The 19,543-nt window shown below is 41.3% G+C and overlaps 1 protein-coding gene across 4 annotated transcripts in view; it reads right to left on the bottom strand.

The window, feature by feature from the left end:
• Ube4B (Ubiquitination factor E4B) overlaps window positions 1-19,543 on the bottom strand; it is a 679,226-nt gene that overhangs the window by 593,391 nt on the left and 66,292 nt on the right. For all 4 annotated transcript variants that reach the window (XM_076183024.1, XM_076183023.1, XM_076183022.1 and 1 more), the window contains exon 3: window positions 16,212-16,311. In XM_076183024.1, the coding sequence (XP_076039139.1) occupies window positions 16,212-16,311 (100 nt within the window). The remainder of the gene's footprint in view (window positions 1-16,211; window positions 16,312-19,543) is intronic.

The raw sequence follows: 19,543 nt of genomic DNA, 5'->3' as shown, positions 1-19,543 counted from the left end.
TGAATGTGGCAGGAAAGATAGGAGTGGGGGTGGAGGTAGAATGTAGATTGAGAGAAGCAAGTAAATGCCTTGGTGGATTAAAAAGTGTAATGAGAAATAGACATTTGGGAATGGACACTAAGAGGAGGTTATATGAAGGAGTGATTGTGCCAACAGCACTGTATGGGGCAGAAACATGGAACATAAGAGAGGATGAGAGGAGTTTGAATAGATTTGAGATGAGGTGCGTGAGAACTATGATAGGGGTTAATAGGCTGAATAGAGTGAGAAATGAGGAGGAGAACAGGGGTGGAAAGGGAGCTGGGAGATACGGTTGATGAAAGAGTATTGGGATGTTTTGGATTCATTGATTTATTAAATTTTTGGCTTGAAGGCCAAGCGCCGGAGCCGGTAGGCCATTCAGTGCATATTTATCTTTTATAGATAAAAATTCAAGTAAAACAGTAAAAACAATAAACATTCACAAAAACACATCACAACAACATACACTCACAAGCATTCATATACACAATTTTATATTTCATAAAATAAATTTGTCTTTTAAAAACTTTACAACATTCTTCACATGAGCTTCCTCCCCTAAAATTTGTTTAAAAGATATATTTGTTAAAAAATTTGCCCTGTGCTTATTAGAGAATGCAGGGCACTGCATTAAAATGTGTTTTATTGTAAAAACTACTTGACAAGTGGGACATTGGGGGGCCAGCCTTTCTGCTCCACTTCCCATCAAAAATTTATGAGTAATGTAGGAATGGCTAATTCTCAATCTTGTCAAAACAATACTTGACCTTCTGTCCAAAGGAGGACACTTCCAAGGGTTCACCAAGGGGTGAATCTCTTTTAACTTGTAACTACCGTCTAGCCTTGTCCATTGTTCTTGCCACTTCTCAATTGTATAACAATGGATCACTTGTTTGAAGTCCGTATGTGGGACTTTTCGGTCTGTTATATGGTTGAGCCTAGTGGCGGCTTTGGCTGCAGCATCGGCCTGTTCATTTCCAGTGATACCCACATGGGACGGCACCCAGCAAAAGTTTACTTTTATCTTCTTTCTGTTGTTAATGAGAATCAACCAGTCCTGTATTTCTTGGACTAAAAAATGACGAGGTAATAATGTGTTTAGAGAGGATACAATGCTCATGGAATCTGTAAAAATAACGTTCTTATTACATGGAACAGAATTAAAAATAAATTTGAGGGCGTTGCTGACTGCTAACAGTTCAGCAGTAAAAATAGAGCTAAAATGAGGCAACTTTCTCTTTAAAACTATTCTATCAGATACAACAGCACAACCAACACATTTTTGGGATTTTGATCCATCTGTATAAATAAAAATTGAATCAGCATGTACTGATAAATGTTCTAAAAATTAACTTTTTAGCTCTACAGCAGTTCTATTTTTCTTGTTTTTAAGAGGACATATTTCAGTGGGGCATCTGTTCCAAGGAGGGAATTTGGGAGGCGTGATCTCAGCAATTGTATTAGGAACAAGTCCTACCTTCTCTGTCCCAACTTCACATCTCACTTCTAAAGGTTTCGGCAAAGTACTTTTCCTTGGAGCTCTGTCTACTGGCTGCTTTACATATTTGAAGTTTGGATTCTGTTTGGATGTCAAGACACGAGATATATATCTAAGGCTTAATTCCTCCCTGCGAATATAGAGGGGAGGAATTCCTGCGTCCACATACAAGCTATCCACTGGAGATGTTCTTTAGGCTCCCGAACAGATCCGTAAACCCATATTGTGGACTATATCAAGCTTCTTTAATGAAGTTTTACATGCCGATCCATAAATTTGACATCCATTATCAATTAGTCTGGAAAACCTTATAGTTTTTGTTTTTTCAGCAGAGAAGCTGAAGCCCCTGCAATTAGCCCATGCTGTTGCTAAGTTAATAACCTCTTGAATCTTTTGGCCTGTTTCTAATGTTGTCGATTTGCTGCACACAATAGCGAAGTCATCAGCATAAGCCAATCCATGAACTCCTGTGGGAACTTGTTCTAATAAACTATTAATGGCTATACTGAAGAGTGTAGGACTCAGAACACTTCCTTGGGGAATCCCTTCCTCTTGAAATTATGCAGAAGAGAAAGAAGTGCCCACTCTGACTTTTAGATAACGGTCAGACAAGAAGTCCTTTAAACAATTGAACATATTACCCCCGATACCCCACTCTGTAACTTGCTTCAGAATGCCTCCCCGCCAGGTAGTATCGTAGGCATTTTTCAAGTCAAAAAACACAGCAATGCTCGAGTTCTGAATTGCAAAGGCATTCTGAATCTCACGAGTGATAAAAAGTAAGGGGTCCAGAGTGCACTTATTTCTTCTAAATCCAAACTGTCTGTTAGATAGCAAATTTTTAGATTCCAAAAACCAAACTAAATGCACATTAACCATTCTTTCCTAGATCTTACAAATGCAGCTAGTGAGAACAATAGGTCTGTAACTTTGTGGGTCATGAGAGTCTTTTCCTGCCTTTAAGATTCCTATGATGATTGAAGTCTTCCAAGATTTAGGAGAAGATCCAGAAGACCAAAATTTGTTCAGCACATTTAAAAGGAATTTCTTCGATGATATGGATAAGTGAGCAACCATGGAATAAAAAATGTCATCCTCTCCAGGAGAGGTTGGGGAGGATAAAGATAAAGCATGATCCATTTCATCCAAGGTGAAGAGAAGATTATATGCCTCCGAGTTCGTATTGGTAGGAGGAATAATCGTGGTCTTGGCTCTAATTCTTCTGAAATCATCTGAATAATGTAGTGGGCTTGAAATATCAGCATAATGTCTTCCAAAAGCCTCTGCTACTTCTCTTGTATCTGATATAAGAGAGTCATTTATCTTCAGAATGGGTAAAGGAGATGGAGTAAACTTTCCTTGTAATTTTCCAATCCTATTCCATACTAAGGCAGGGGAAGAGTCATATTTCAATTTGCTAATATATTTAATGAAGGATTCCCTCCTTGCTTTCTTGAAGATTTTCTTTTGCTTTGCTCGAGCTCTTCTGTACGTTATCTTATTGACTAAACAAGGATATCTCCGATATCTCTTATAGCAAGTTCTTGTAATCTTTCTGCTTAAAGCACATTCATCGTTCCACCAGGGGACTACTGGGCGTTGAGGTTTACCAGCTGTCCTAGGAATGGAAGAGAAAGCACCAGAAAGTATGATGTCTACAAGGTAATCACATGCATCAGAGTTACTACAAAAATCACTAGTCTTATGATTAATCTCTGTGGATCTCCTAAATAATTCACAATTAGCCTCTCCTGTCTTCCATTTAGGTAAGCAAGAGGAGGGAGTGTTCTTTCAATATTTGATATGGATAGGCCAGTGGTCGCTACCATGTAGATCTTCATCTATTGATCAACTGTAGTCTAATCTTAAGGATGATGAACAAATAGTTAGGTCTATAGCAGAACTTGAGTTATGAAAGACATCAAACCTAGTTTTGGAACAGTCATTCATCAAAATGACATCATTATTATCAATAAATTCTTCAATTATATTGCCCCAGGGGTCACACCTTGATTCACCCCATAGAGGATGCTTGGCGTTAAAGTCACCCATTAGAATAAAAGGCTCAGGGAGCTGGTCAACCAAAGATTGTAGGTCATTTAACTCAAACTGACGGGGGTGGTTATATATGTCTAGAAGTCGATCTTCCAGTTCAGGTTCCAAATACAAAGAACATAAAGTGGTAAAGATTTGTACTGCACAAGCCTGCAACACCGAATGTAGGTGGACACTTCTGTGGTTTACAGATTTCTTAACAATGATACCAGTACCTCCATGGGCACGGCCCCCAATCATAGATCTGTAAAATTTATAATTAAGTCCAACATTAGGGGATAAATTGCCAAGCATAGTTTCTTGGAGACAAATAGCAGACACATCATGTTCTTTAAAGAGAATCCGAACCTGCTCTCGATGAGAATTAAAACCTTGAATATTCCATTGAATTATGGACATTATACTGTTTTCTTTTTCTTTTTTGGGTCTACTGGTCTGGCAAGAGAAGTCTGGGAGAGAGAGGGTCTACAAGATGGGTTCTTTTCTAATTTCTTTGCTTTTGCGGGTGGCATCCTCCTCTCTGACAATGGTCCCACTGACGATGTAGAGTTTGGGTTATTAGTTCCTTTCTTAGATTGCATATCACGATTTGGGGAAGAAGATGGAGATGAGGGTGGACTGTGGAGTCTTTTTACTGTGCACAGCTTCAGACTCCATAGCTTCTGTGCACCTCAACTGAGTGAGGCACATCAGTCCGTGATCCCTTTATTGGGGAGCCCCCACAAGTTTGGAAGGTTGACTGATTGATAGGAGGCTTTATTAAAGGAACCCTGTGGGGTTTCAGCAATGGGGCAGGAGACATTCCATCAACTGGGGATGGGAGAACCTCTGCAGAGGAGGGTTGAGGAGTACTACAATTTCCAAGTTGTGGAGCAGAACGATTAGGTCTAGTAGTGACTCTTTCACGTTGAGGCTTGGGTTCAGCATTTGGTTGATCCTCATTGCTTCTGTGCACCTCTACCGAGTGAGGCACACTAGTCAGCAATCCCTCTACTGGGGAGTCCCCCAAGTCTGGAAGAGAGATTGCCTGAGGAGGCTTCATTAGAAGAAGCCTGTGAGGTTTCTACAATAGAAACCTTAGGTGCCCCTCCAGATGGGGCAGGGGACACCCCTTCAACAAGGGGTGAGGAAACCTCCGCAGAGGAGGGTTCAGAAGTATTAGAAATTCCTAGTTGAGAAGAAAGACCATTAGATTTCATAGTGACAATTTTACACTGAGGCTTGGGTTCAGTGTTAACAGAAGAATTCATATTGGCATTTTTATTTCTATTGCGTTCTACAGTTGGCTGATCCACTTAACTATTTGTTTTAACAACATCACCGTATCTTTTGGAATTACTTAATAGTCTTTTAGCATGTCCTACACTTATATGTTCTGCATGAGCTTTTAGTAGTATTTCCTGTTCCTTCTTATAAATTACACAGTTCTTATCTCTGGCATCATGCTCTTCTTTACAATTTATACAAACTGTTGGGCGGCAACAATCCCCATGTTCAGGCTGAGCACATATCAAACATAGTTTGTCCCTTGCACATCTGTGGGAAGGATGGCCAAAATCATAGTAGTTAAAGCACTGAAGGGGACGTGGCTTAAACTGCTTCACATAAACAATCTCTTTTTCTATCTCTACATAATGAGGTAGATCTTCGCCAGAAAAACTTAGGATAATCATAGAAGAACGAGGGATTTTAGCAACCTTCCAAACATTAGTTGGGCACATTTCTAACATTTCTTCTTCCTCAAAGTCATCCAGATCTCTATTAAAACCACTCCCTTCGCCACAGCGATTACCATATTCACCGTATCTACGAGTCCTGACTGCCCTTCTCGATACACAATGCAACTTCAAGTCCCTCTAAACCCAGTGCACTGACGCATACGTTGCCATCGCCGACTCCTCCTCTCAACCACCTCCTTATGAAAGATCTAAGTGCCACTTCTCCTTCACATTACGTAACAAGAAATCTACGGACAGTGACAACCCAACTTGGCGGTATACCCACACCTGTCTACAGTTAGAAAATTCCGAGTGTTCTATCAACATCCGAAATCTTCCAAGTGAGATAAGATACATGACTACATATCAGAACTAAAATATTTACATGTTAAATAAATAACATTACAACTCTAACAGTGTTAAACTAGATTGAACTATTAGTTCACAAAATAATTCATAAATAAGTGTTAGATATAATTTTCCCAAATTATTGGTGCATACAATATTTCTTGCCTACTAAAAACATTTTCACTATTATTATAATTCTTATTTTATTGATAACTTAAATCATTCCATATCATCAAGTCAACAACATTTTTGCATACTTCTATCTTGTACTTTCCCAATTTATTATTTAGAATAATATATTTTCAACTTTTACAATAACCTGTATAATCACATTACTTTTCTTGCCAATATCAAATATTACCTTTTTCTTCCCAATATCATATATGCCCATTTATATTGTATATCTTTTTACCTTTTACAATAACTTATATATTTTTCTTAACTATATGTAATTACATTTTTTTGTTGCAATCATATCATTGTATACCCATTGAAACCCTATACCCCCCCTTTTATCTAACCATAACATACTACACCTTATATAATGTATACCAAATATTTCTAATTTAACTATCTCAACTTAGACCTTCTATCTCACCTAACTACTTTCTATATCTGTTAAGTCATACATGCATCTCTAGTTAACCACTTCAGTACGGGACTTAAATCTCGCGGGCAGCAGCCAATGCCAGCCGTATGACGTGTCGTAATAATATTCGCATCATAAAATATAGTCACCGCTTATATCGATCGTTCTCTCTTTCACCCGCGAATTTTGAAAACCACAGAGAATGGGATTCAGGGTGCATTTGGGAGAATGTAAAAACACAGGGGCGACTACAATAAATATAATCAAGACGCCGATATGGCAGCGTCGTGAATCCACTTGCTCCTCATGACGCCTACGTGTGCGGCACCGTATGGAAGGGGTTAACCACTAACATGGCTACAGGAACGAGAGCCAAAGTAAAAAAAATGGTAGACGGCATTCTCTCTAAATCTCAAGAAGAAAAGCCCACACATAACTCTGACCATGACAACACTAAACCAGATTCACAACAAATAATTTCACAGGATGACAATGACAAACCATCCTTACACCATGACCGCTCACATCACTCTGACCACACCGCGCCTAAGGCAGATAATTTAATCCAACATTTCACGAGGATTATCAGGATATCTTACCCTTTTACATAAATGGTGGCAGCGGTGGGATGTTCTTGATATGGAGTTGTTTTGGGTCAGGTCCTCTGAATTGGTTGCAAGTAACACATGAATCTATGTGTGTGGTTATATCTTTTTTCATATTGATCCAGTAATAGGAGTGCCTAGCAGTGTTTAGTGTCTTATCTCTGCCTGAGTGGCCTCCCATTGCACTGTCGTGCAATATGTGTAGGACCTTGGGGACTAGGGCTCTGGGAACGACAGTTACCACTTTGTCGTTAGTGGTTCTCCTTATGACTCCGTCGACCAGCTTGAGTTCCTCTATAGGGACAGGTGGTCGGGACTGTAAGGGGGTTCTTGAAAGGAGGTGCTGTTTTATTTGAGACCATGTCGGGTCATTATCCGTCTCATCTCTGAGTTCTTGCATAGGAATGCATGTTGTTTGGGTTATGGGTGAGATGTGAGTTTGTCTGCTTAAACAGTCAGCTACTATATTAGCTTTCCCAGCTAAGTATACGATCTTGGGATCGTAATCAAGGAGAGTTGCTTTCCATCTAGCAACTCTCCCATGTAAGTCTTTTGAGTTAAAGAGATAGACTAGGGGTTGGTGATCAGTGAATATGGTTATCTTGTAACCTAGGATAAGAAACTTAAAATGTTTCAGACCCCATATGAGGGCCAGGCCTTCTTTGTGTGTAGTTGAATAGTTACTTTCAGGCTTATTAAGTACTCTACTTGCGTAGGCTATGGGGTGCTCTTTGCCATTTGCATCCTTCTGTTGTAGGACTGCGCCTATTCCTTTAGAGGAGGCGTCGGTGTAAAGAAGGAATTCTTTCTTCATGTCAGGAAAGGTAAGGACAGGGGCTGTGGTAAGAGCATGTTTAAGGGTGTTGAAACTTGTCTGTTCCTCTTCAGACCATTTGAAAGGCTCGCCTTTTCTTGTGAATTTGGTGAGAGGGGATGCAATTTCTGCAAATTTGTGTATGAAATGTCTGTAATAGGATGCTAGTCCTACGAAACTTCTAGTTTCATCTGCGTTTCTGGGGGTTGGGAAATTGTTTATGGTATCTATCTTATCTGTGGTGGTATGGATGCCTTGGCTATCTACCTTATGGCCTAGGAAGGTGAGTTCCGTCTGTAGGAATTTACACTTTCCTAGTTGGACTTTCAATCCTGTGTTTTTGAGTCTTTTTAGGACAATCTCTAGTGTTTGAAGGTGGTCAGTTTGTGTGGGACTATAGATGATGAGGTCGTCTAAGTAGACGAATAATGAGACTCCTATCATGTCGCTGAAAATGCGATTCATGAGTCTTTGCCTTGTGGAGGGGGCATTCTTAAGGCCAAAGGGCATACGTTCAAAATGAAAATGTCCCTTATCAGTGGAGAATGCAGTTACGGGTTTAGATTCATCAGATAATTCCACTTGCCACAAGGCAGACTTAAGGTCAATAGTGGAAAATATCGAATTCCCGTTACCGATGGTTTGTAACGCTGTCCCCGCGCCTCAAGAAGAGAAACGCCGCTCCCGCCTCTGAGGAGAAGACGTCCGATTAACTTGTCACCACCTCACCCCACGCCTACCACCCGATTCCAGTCGGGCCAGCGCAAACCACATGTTCCCAGCGAAACTGTGTATCCACCTCCTTTCCCCAACCACTTCCTTCGAGACGGCGACAGCGGGACTGTGCATCTACCTCCCCGCAACAACCACATTTGACTTGGTTCATTGTGGGGTGCTCTGTGATCTGCAGATCCATGGGATTCCTGGGAGGACTGACTTAGTGTCTAGTTTATACTCTGAGGCAAAGTACTGTTAAGTATGGAGGAGGCATGTCCAACTTCTTTCCTGTTAATTCAGGAGCAAGTCACAGGTATGTCATCACCCCAACATTTTTCAACATCTGCATGGTCTAGGTATTGGACCGAGTTGTAGATCAATGTTTTGTTCTGAAGCATCTATTGGTAGCACTGAGATCAATGACCTTGACATTTTTTATGATGCTGTCCTTAATTACAGATTCATTAAATGTTTTTACTATAGATGTAGCAAAATCAGTTTGGGCTGTTTATGAGTTTCTCAGTATTGTGATAGTGGATGGAGTACTTTGCAAACTTTTGTAAAAGTATCACACAAGTAAATTGAAATGCATTATGGAGTTACACAAATTCCAATACTTATATTTCTGTAAACAATGAGGGGATAGTGTTAGTGTGTTCACTCTTAGCTATCAAGTAGAGTACTAAGTATACTATTCACACACCTTAACCCCTTCACTCCGGGCCAAAATATCACGGGCAGCATTAGCTGCCAGAAGTACGATGTTGCGTCATAATACTCGCATTATAAAAAAAGTCACTGTATCGATCGTTCTCTCTTTCACCCGTGAATTTTGATAACCATAGAAAATATGATGAAGCCAGTTTACAGAGTATGGGGGTCACGCAGGAACAACTGCAATATAATCAAGACGCCGACATCAGCATCCTCGCGTACCCACTTGCTCCTCATGACGCCTACGTAGGCGTCACCGTATGGAAGAGGTTAAGGGAGCGTTGCCAGCGATCATTCGAAAAATTCAGGTACATGAGCAAATTTTAGGTAAACATTTCAAAAGAATCTCTATGATGGTCGCAACACTCATACAAAGTTATACAACTGTATTTTGTTTCTATTTTTTTACACAGCATAAAATATTGGCAACCTCTGGGAACCCAATTGCATAAAACACATTCTGTATATTGAAATAGCATAAAAAATTCTATAGCTATTTCATTTTTTGCTACAGAATTGTGTTTATGGAGATATTTGGCAACTCCTCCCACCAGCATACCCCACAAAGACAGTGGACAGGGCATCAGTACTCTTGAAAAGGTCAAAGTAAGGCGACGTCGCTCCTGGCACTCTCACTGTACGCAACAATTTTGATTCCTTGCCCTGTATTGTTGCTGTGATCATGGAAAAAATAACAAGAAACAAGAGTAAAGCAGCAGAATATAGAGAGGGCCTGTTTGTTTTATTTGAAAGAAAACATGCTATTTATTTTCTACAGTAAAAAATAAAAGAAATTTCAATTTTCTTTTTTTTATCTTTACTTATGAAACCTGAATTTTGCAGCATTTTTTAATTATTAAGAGAAACAAATTAATAAAAAAAAAAATCAGAGGTATTAGTTTGAAAAAATGTATTCAATAAGATTTGTCCCCAAGCTGAATGATGTGGAAGGATTTTCCATTTTCCATATGGGCCTGGCAGTGAGAAGAGTGTAGAAAAAAAAGAGAGGCTTTTTGGATAGATTTAAATGAGTGCATAGAGGAATTAGGGAGAAATGTCAATGTAATAGTACTGGGAGACCTTAATGCTAGGGTAGGAAATGATCCAATTGATGGAGTGGTTGGGAAATGTGGATTTCCAGGAAAGAATCGTAAAGGAGAGTTGATGGTGATGTGTCTAGAGAGTTGATGATAGCAAATACAGTGTTTCGGAGGAAAGTCAAGCATAAGTACACATGGGAGAGGGTGGTGGATGGAAGGGTGGTAGGTCGAGCATTGATGGATTATGTAGTGGTAAACAGGACTATGATAGGAAGAGTTAACCCCTTCCATACGGTGCCGCACACGTAGGCGTCATGAGGAGCAAGTGGATTCGCGACGCTGCCATATCGGCGTCGATTATATTTATTGTAGTCGCCCGTGTTTTTACATTCTCCCAAATGCGCCCTGAATCCCATTCTCTGTGTTTTTCAAAATTCGCGGGTGAAAGAGAGAACGATCTATATAAGCGGTGACTATATTTTATGATGCGAGTATTATTACGACACGTCATACGGCTGGCATTGGCTGCTGCCCGCGAGATTTAAGTCCCGTACCGAAGTGGTTAAGGATGTACATGTGCAAAGGGGAGAGGGTGGGGGAATATCAGATCATTTTTTGGTGGAAGGTAAGTTGAGAGTGGAGGATAGATGGAGAAAGAGGAAAGGGACAAAAGTTAGGGAGGTGCTTAGAGTGAACTCTTTAAATGAAAAGGAAAAGGAGAAGGAGTATTAGAAGAAGCTGAGGGAGGAGTAAGAGGGAGTGAAGGATAGAGTAGAACTAGGAGTGGAGGAGGAATGGGGATAGTTCAAGGAGGGAGTCACAAAGTGTGCAAAGATGGTGTGTGGAACAAGAAGGACAGGAGGAAATAGAAGGAAGGGTAGTGAATGGTGGGATGACGAAACAAAGAAGGTGGTAGAAGAGAAGAAGCGAGCTTTCACAGATTGGTTACAAAATAGGATGAGGGAGTCGTATGAGAGGTACAAAGAAAAGAAAAGAGAAGTAAAGAAAAAGGTAAAGGAGGCAAAGAGGAGAGCAGATGTGAAATGGGGTAAGAGTATGACAGAAAATTTTGAAAGTAATAAAAAGATGTTTTGGAAAGAAATTAAGAGAGGAAGAGGAGGTGAATCAAGTAGAAAAGAAAAGGTAGAAGGTGCAGATGGAGAGATGATAATGGAAGAGAAGGTAGTAAGGGGAAGATGGGCAGAATATTTTAGGGAGTTGCTAAATGTGAAGGATGGGGAGGGAAAGATTGCTGCAGTGGGAAATGCTAAGAAAATGACCGTGATGAGTGAGGAAGATGGAGGAGAAATAAGGAAGGATGAAGTGAAGGCAGTTGTTAAGATGATGAAAGCAGGTAAGGCACCTGGTCTGGATGGATGCCATGCAGAATGTCTAAAAAAAGGAGGTACAGTGATGGTGGACTGGTTGGTGAGGTTATTTAATGTTTGCTGGAGAGAGGGTAGAGTGCCGAGGGACTGAAGGAGTGCCTGTATAGTTCCACTTTACAAGGTTAAAGGGGATAAGTGTGAACGTAGTAGTTTCAGATGGATTAGCTTGTTAAGTGTAGTTGGGAAGGCTTATGGGAGGATCTTGATTGAGAGGATTAGGAGAGGAACAGAGGGAGTAATTGGTGAGGAACAGTGTGGATTTAGGATGGGTTGAGGTTGTGTAGATCAGATTTTGTGGTAAGACATATGTGAGGAAGCTATAGGAAAGGGTTAAGATGTTTTTTGGCTTTTATGGATCTGGAAAAGGCTTACAATAGGGTAGACAGAAAGGCACTGTGGGAGGTTTTGCAGATATACGGGATAGGAGGAAAGCTTATAGGAGCTGTCAAGAGTTTTTATGAGAGTAGTAGAGCTTGTGTCAGGATTAGAGCTTCGTCAGGGATGTGTTATGTTGCCCTGGCTGTTCAACTTGCACATGGATGGGGTGGTGCGAGAGGTGAATGCAAGGGTGGTGGGTCAGGGATTGGAGATGGTTAAAGAAAATGGAGAAAAGTGGGAAGTGAGCCAGCTTTTGCTTACAGATGACACTGCGCTTGTGGCAGGATTGGAGTAGGGATTGAGGAAGTTGGTGACAGAGTTTGTGAGTGTATGATAGAAGAAATCTGAAGATAAATGTGGGTAAAAGTAAGGTGATGAGATGTTCAAGGGGTGAAAGGGGCAGCACACTGGAAGTGAGCATTAAGGGGATCGTCCATCAGAAAAAAAAAAAAAAAAAAAAAAAAAAAAAAAAAAAAAAAAAAAAAAAAAAAAAAAAAAAACTGAAAATATTTCCTCTAAAAGTGTTGCTCATAAGCTATCTTATGGCTGAGTATGGAAGCTGTATCTTGATTTTTACTATCTAAAAAAATATAATACTGTACCCCCCCCACCCTACTGTGGCTGGGTCGTGTGCGCTGCGTATTGCATATTGCGTTTTCTGTTGTTACATATATTTGCTAACAAAAGAAGCTGTGTATTTTACACAATATTTATGCTTTTGTATGATTAATAATAGCATACGATATGGCAACAGGGACCTGATTGCATACCGTACAGTATGAATCCATCAGAAAATCACGAAAAAAAAAAAAAAAATCTGAAAATATTTCCTCTAAAACAACCAGTGATGCCATAAAACAGCTGAGGATGGCTGATAAGGATCATCTGTCACCAAAGATGCATCGCACCAAGAAAAGGAATAGTGCATGCTTGGAACCTGAGCAATATAACCCTGGTGGATACTAAATGGATTCATCATATAAACCTGTAATTAATCAAAAGCTGGCAACAAAGAGTAGGGTGGTGCCTATGATACCCTTTCAATACCATAACATCCTAAATAATGAAAGGGGACCAGTAACCATGAACAAAAAACCTATGATGCTCATTCCTGAAAAACTTGATTTTTGCACATTTAACTTGATTCATATCCAAAATGCCTTCACTGATTTTCAACTGCAAATCCTTTTCGGATTCAGCATCATTGAGAGAACATTTGGAGGCAGATTTATGTCCTGTCAAGGACTAGTAGGATTATTTCATATATAGACAAAAAATAATCAATATCCAGTCAAAGGTCTATCCTCTGAATCAATTTCAAAATTTTCAAAAATTACCCCCCAAAAAAAAAAAAATCACGATAAAAAAAGTATAAGCATAAATGACTTGAAAAATTGGTGGTATCTTCTCTGAGACAAAACAGTTACTAGGAAAAAATCTCAGCCACTTTCACCCCAAACTAAAAAAGTTCGATTTTCTAATGGACGATCCCCTTAAGGGAGAGCGACTGGAGGAAGTGGATAGTTTTAGATACTTGGGTGCAAATGTGGCAGGAAAAGGTGGAGTGGAGGTGGAGGTAGAATGTAGATTGAGAGAAGCGAGTAAATGCCTTGGTAGATTAAAAAGTGTAATGAGGAATAGACATTTAGGTATGGATGCTAAGAGGAGACTGTATGAAGGAGTGATTGTGCCAACAGCACTGTATGGGGCAGAAACATGGAACATAAGAGGAAGAGAGAAGGAGTTTGAATGCGTTTGAGATGAGGTGTCTGAGAAGTATGATGGGGGTTACTAGGCTAGATAGAGTGAGAAATGAGGAGGTGAGGAGGAGAACAGGGGTGGAAAGGGAGTTGGGAGATAGGGTTGATGAAAGAGTATTAGGATGGTTTGGACACATGGAAAGAATGAGTGAAGAAAGACTAGTAAAAGAGGTATGGAAGGTAGATGTGGAGGGAGTGAACATGAGGGGACGTCCTAGGATGAGATGGATGGATGGGGTGAAGGGGGCTTTGGGGAAGAGGGGAACGTCTGTTGAGGAAGGACGGGAGAGGACAGAAGACTGGGGTGAATGGAGAATGGTTGTATATGGATGATGATGTGATGCATGAGGATGGAATAGGTGGGGGATGGGGGGTGAGGTAGTATGTGTGAGCAAAATTTGACGCTGCCCGAAGGGATTTCACCCCGTCTTCTCCTTTTATGCATGGGGGGACGGAGAGGGGGTCACCGATTTAATGAAGCGGCCTTGCTGTGGATGTGCTGTGTCTTGCAACACTGCTTCTGACCCCGGGCAGTGGACAAGGTGCAGGGATGACCCGTCATCCAGGAGGTGCTAAGATAAGAGGGAGGGTGGAGGGGTGTGGAGTGTATTCAGGGATGGAATGGGTGGGAATGATTTTATGCCTTTTCGTTTTTGGCTACCTCCCTTGTAAGGGGGAAAAAGCCTTGGTAGTATGTATGTAATTAGAGCTTCACTAGAGCTCATTATATCTTCATTAAATATTCACTATGCCTTATATATACATGGGAGGAACACAATACCCTGAGGAATTACACACTAATGTAAGGCGTATTTATACCTATATTCATTAAACACATTTGATTAAAAAATTTTTAACTACTCTATAAAGCGATGCAACACTCCCTTAAACTGATGCCAACTGCCTTAGGCCCTCCTCTGACCCAACTACAAGTGTACTCTTACTTCCCTCCACTCTCACTAACCATTTCCAATCCTCTGCCCATCACCTTCACATTTACCTCCAGTACCACCCTGTTCACATATACATTGAACAACTATGGTGACATAACCTGGAGCAGTACCACCTTCATCTCAAACAAATCATTCTAAACATTCCAGACTCTAACACAAGCTGTCATTCACAGCTTTGGCCAAAAACTTCTTGCATATCTGCCTTTCCACAAAAAAATTGATTCATGCTCCCTCTACCTTTTTTAAACCTAAAGTCTCACCAATTACACCCTGTTCCTCCTAATCCTATCAAATAACCCCTTCCCAGATTCCCCAACTACGCTTTACAACATGATCCCTCTAGAACTACTAAATTCATATTTGTCCCCTTTTCCTTTGTAAAGCAGAATTATACAAGCACTCCAGTCCTCTGACACATTCTCCTCCCTACAGTACATATGAAGCCTCACTAACCAATCCATTATAACCATTCCTATCAAAAGAAACACCATGTGATGACAGAGCCTTTATTAGTAAGACATTTCACTTTTTAGAACATTATCAAGTATATAGCCATAGTACACAAATCTGAGAATAAATAGGAAGGTCTGGGGGAATGGGGGGAGGTCATTAGAGCCTAGGCAGCAATTATCTGCATGCTGGACATTCATTCACCGCTGAGAAATCCCATTATGATTTTAGAAGGCCGTTGGCAGCAGGGCAGGACAGCCAAATGTCTCATGTTACCAACCAGCGATTGCCACCAACCTCGTATTGTAAAAACCACCAATTTGGAAGTAGTGTGCCAGACCAACATGACAAAGCCATCACAAGGACGAGAAAAAACATTGGCCAAATGCCAGATAATAAAGCCAGTGTTTATTGGATTCCGTGCTCAGGATGTGAAAAATCCTACACTGGGGAAACATCATGCGATCTAAAAACCCAGATCTGAGAACACCAATACAATGTCTGCCATGATGTCACCACCAATGTGTGTGGTGCACACAGGAACAGTAGCAACCATCTGATGGACTCGGAGAATGCAGAATTTCTGATATGTGAGCCTGACAAGATCCATAGAAAATGTTTGGAAGCAGCCATTATACAAGGATCCAACACAATTGAACTAAATAGGGGCATGTTCAATATCTCGCCCCACCTAATTCCTTTAATACCCATTGCCAACAAAATTTGAAACTATCCCTAGTTGCCCTCCAAAATCCCCCTTTTCCTCTCAAGGTTGTTGTCCACCCTCAGTTCCTTCACCCAGCCAACTATTCCATTTTATCCTTAACCTTTCCTGTTCCCAGACATTTAGTCTTCCTTCTTAACCTTTCCTGTTCCCAGACCTTTAGTCCACCTTCTTAACCTTTTTAGTATTCAGTGCCCCCCCAATACCCACTCCCTACCTCCCTCTCCATGTTCTTATTTAATCTCAGTCATGTGAATTACAACTATGTACTTGAAAAATCTGTAACAAACAAAACATTGTACTAATAAAGGCTCCATCCTCACATGGTATTTATTTCGGTAAATATCTTCAAGCTACATCAATTTATCATCCACTCAACTGTCTTCTCCCTTCGCTGCTCAACAAACACATTAAAAAACTTGGATTCCCAGCTACGTACCTTTTTTACATGGAGTAACTGCTAATGGTGAGGGCTGTCGTTTACATGGGGATGGAGATATGGCAGAGTTTGGTGGGGAGACTGAAAGCTCTTTGTTTCCCTGAAAAAGAACACAAACAAAAACATTACTGCAGTGTAACTTAAAAATACATATACCAAGGCTTTTTCCCCCTTACAAGGGAGGTAGCCAAAAAGGAAAAGGCATAAAATCATTCCCACCCATTCCATCCCTGAATACACTCCACACCCCTCCACCCTCCCTCTTATCTAGCACCTCCTGGATGACGGGTCATCCATGCACCTTGTCCACTGCCCTGAGTCAGAAGCAGTGTAGCAGGACACAGCACATCCACAGCAAGGCCGCTTCATTAAATCGGCGACCCCCCCTCTCCGTCCCCCCATGCATAAAAGGAGAAGACTGGGAGAAATCCCTTCGGGCTGCATCAAATTTTGCTCACACATACTACCTCACCCCCCATCCCCCTGCCCATTCCACCTCATGCATCACAACATCATCCATATACAACCATTCTCCATTCACCCCAGTCTTCTGTCCTCTCCCGTCCTTCCTCAACAGACATTCCCTTCTTCCCCAAAGCCCCCTTCACCCCATCCTAGGACATCCCCTCATGTTCACTCCCTCCACATCTACCTTCCATACCTCTTTTACTAGTCTTTCTTCACTCATTCTTTCCATGTGTCCAAACCATCCTAATACTCTTTCATCAACCCTATCTCCCAACTCCCTTTCCACCCCTGTTCTCCTCCTCACCTCCTCATTTCTCACTCTATCTAGCCTAGTAATCCCCATCATACTTCTCAGACACCTCCTCTCAAACACATTCAAACTCCTTCTCTCTTCCTCTATTATGTTCCATGTTTCTGCTCCATACAGTGCTGTTGGCACAATCACTCCTTCATACAGTCTCCTCTTAGCATCCATTCCCAAATGTCTATTTCTCATTACACTCTTCAATCCACCAAGGCATTTACTCGCTTCTCTCAATCTACATTCTACCTCCACCTTCACTCCACCTTTTCCTGCTACACTTGCACCCAAGTATCTAAAACTATCCACTTCCTCCAGTGGCTCTCCCTTGATGCTCACTTCCAGTCTACTGCCACTTTCACCCCTTGTACATCTCATCACCTTACATTTACCCACATTTATCTTTAGCTTTCTTCTATCACATACTCTCCCAAACTCTGTCACCAACTTCCTCAGTCCCTCCTTTGATCCTGCCACAGGCGCAGTGTTGTCAGCAAACAACAGCTGGCTCACCTCCCACTTTTCTCCTTTTTCTTTACCCATCTCCAATCCATGACCCACTACCCTTGCATTTACCTCTCGCACTACACCATCCGTGTATAAGTTGAACAGCCAGGGCGACATAATACATCCTTGACGAAGTCCCACCTTTACCTCGAACCACTCACTCTCTCCATTTCTAATCCTGACACAAGCTCTACTACTCTCATAAAAACTCTTGACAGCTCCTAGAAGCTTTCCTCCTATCCCATATATCTGCATAACCTCCCACAGTGCCTTTATGTCTACCCTATCATAAGCCTTTTCCAGATCCATAAAAGCCCAAAAAACTTCCTTCCCCTTTCCTATAGCTTTCTCACATATCCGTCTTACCACAAAGATCTGATCTATACAACCTCTACCCGTCCTAAATCCACACTGTTCCTCACCAATTACTCCCTCTGTTCCTCTCCTAATCCTCTCAATCAAGATCCTCCCATAAGCCTTCCCAACTACACTTAACAAGCTAATCCCTCTGAAACTACTACATTCACACTTGTCCCCTTTTCCCTTATAAAGTGGAACTATACAGGCACTCCTCCAGTCCTCCGGCACTCTGCCCTCTCTCCAGCAAACATTAAATAACCTCACCAGCCAGTCCACCATCACTGTATCTCCTTTTTTTTAGACATTCTGCATGGCATCCATCCAGACCAGGTGCCTTACCTGCTTTCATCATAACAACTGCCTTCACTTCACCTTCCTTATTTCTCCTCCATTTTCCTCACTCAACTTAAAAATAAAGAAAAGAAAAAAGTTCTAGAGGAAATATGCAAATCTGATATTAACCCCTTCCATATGATGACGCCTACATCGGCATCATGAGACACAAATGGGTATATGAGGATGCTGGCGTTGGTGTCTTGGTTATATTTATTTTGTAGCTGTAGCTGAGTGACCCCCATATTGTCAATTAGCTTGATCATATTTTCTGTGGGTATTGGCTGCATGTTATTGTGGCAGAGTAGCATGCAGTTAATACTTTGGAGTCTATATGGGGCGCCCCTAAGGAACAGAGCCACACATAATTTTGTCTGTGATCGAGGAAAACTGTTCATAGAGAAATGATGACACTTTTATACTATGACTGTCCCTCCTGTGGAGGGGGGGAAGAGAATGCTACCACCAAGTCTTTCCACTCGAGTCATAAGAAGCGACAAAAAACGGGACGGGGATGGGATTAGAAGTCCTACTACCTGTAGCCCCAAAAGGGGACATTCCTAAAAAAAAGTAAAGGAATAAGAGGGTCTGGGAGCTTTCCAACCAGTACCCTAAGGTTTGGGTCATGTGCGTGGATGTGGTACAGATAAGAGTAAAAGGGAAGAGATAGGCAGTACGTTTGTGAGAAGAAATATGGATGTGCTAGCTTTGAGTGAAACTAAAATGAAAGGGAAGGGAGTGTGTGAGTTTGGGAGCGTAGCTGGGAGGTACTCAGGAGTGAAGAGGGGACGAGGGAGAGAAGGGGTGGCTATACTAGTAAGTGAAGACATAAATAAGCATGTAGTGGAGTGGAAGGAGGTTTCATCAAGGTTCATGTGGATGAAGGTGAAGCTGGGAAGGGAGATGTGGGTTTTTATAAGTGCATCTGGGCCTGGTTGTGAGAAGAGCATAGAGGAAAGGGAGGCTTTTTGGGTAGATATGAGTGCATAGAGGGATTAGGGAGAAATGTCAATGTAGTTGTATTGGGAGACCTTAATGCTAGGGTTGCAAATGAACCAATAGATGGAGTGATTGGGAAGTATGGAGTTCCAGGTGAAAATTGTAGTGGAGAATTGATGGTGGAGACGTGTCTTGAGAGTGAGATGATGATAGCAAATACAGTATTTAGGAAGAAAGTCAAGCATAAGTACACATGGGAGAGGGTGGTGGAGGGAAGGGTGGCATAGTGTTAATGGACCATATAGTGGTGACCAGGAGTATGGGAGGAAGAGTTAACCTCTTCAGTACGGTTCAAAATCTTGCGGGCAGCATTAGCTGCCAGACGTACGATGTGTCGTAATAATACTCGCATCATAAAATATAG

The sequence above is a fragment of the Oratosquilla oratoria genome, chromosome 3, assembly GCF_046742065.1.
Source record: "Oratosquilla oratoria isolate Oo_2021 chromosome 3, ASM4674206v1, whole genome shotgun sequence".
In the NCBI taxonomy this organism is placed as follows: Eukaryota; Metazoa; Arthropoda; class Malacostraca; order Stomatopoda; family Squillidae; genus Oratosquilla; species Oratosquilla oratoria.
This window is presented reverse-complemented; position numbering and strand designations above follow the sequence as displayed.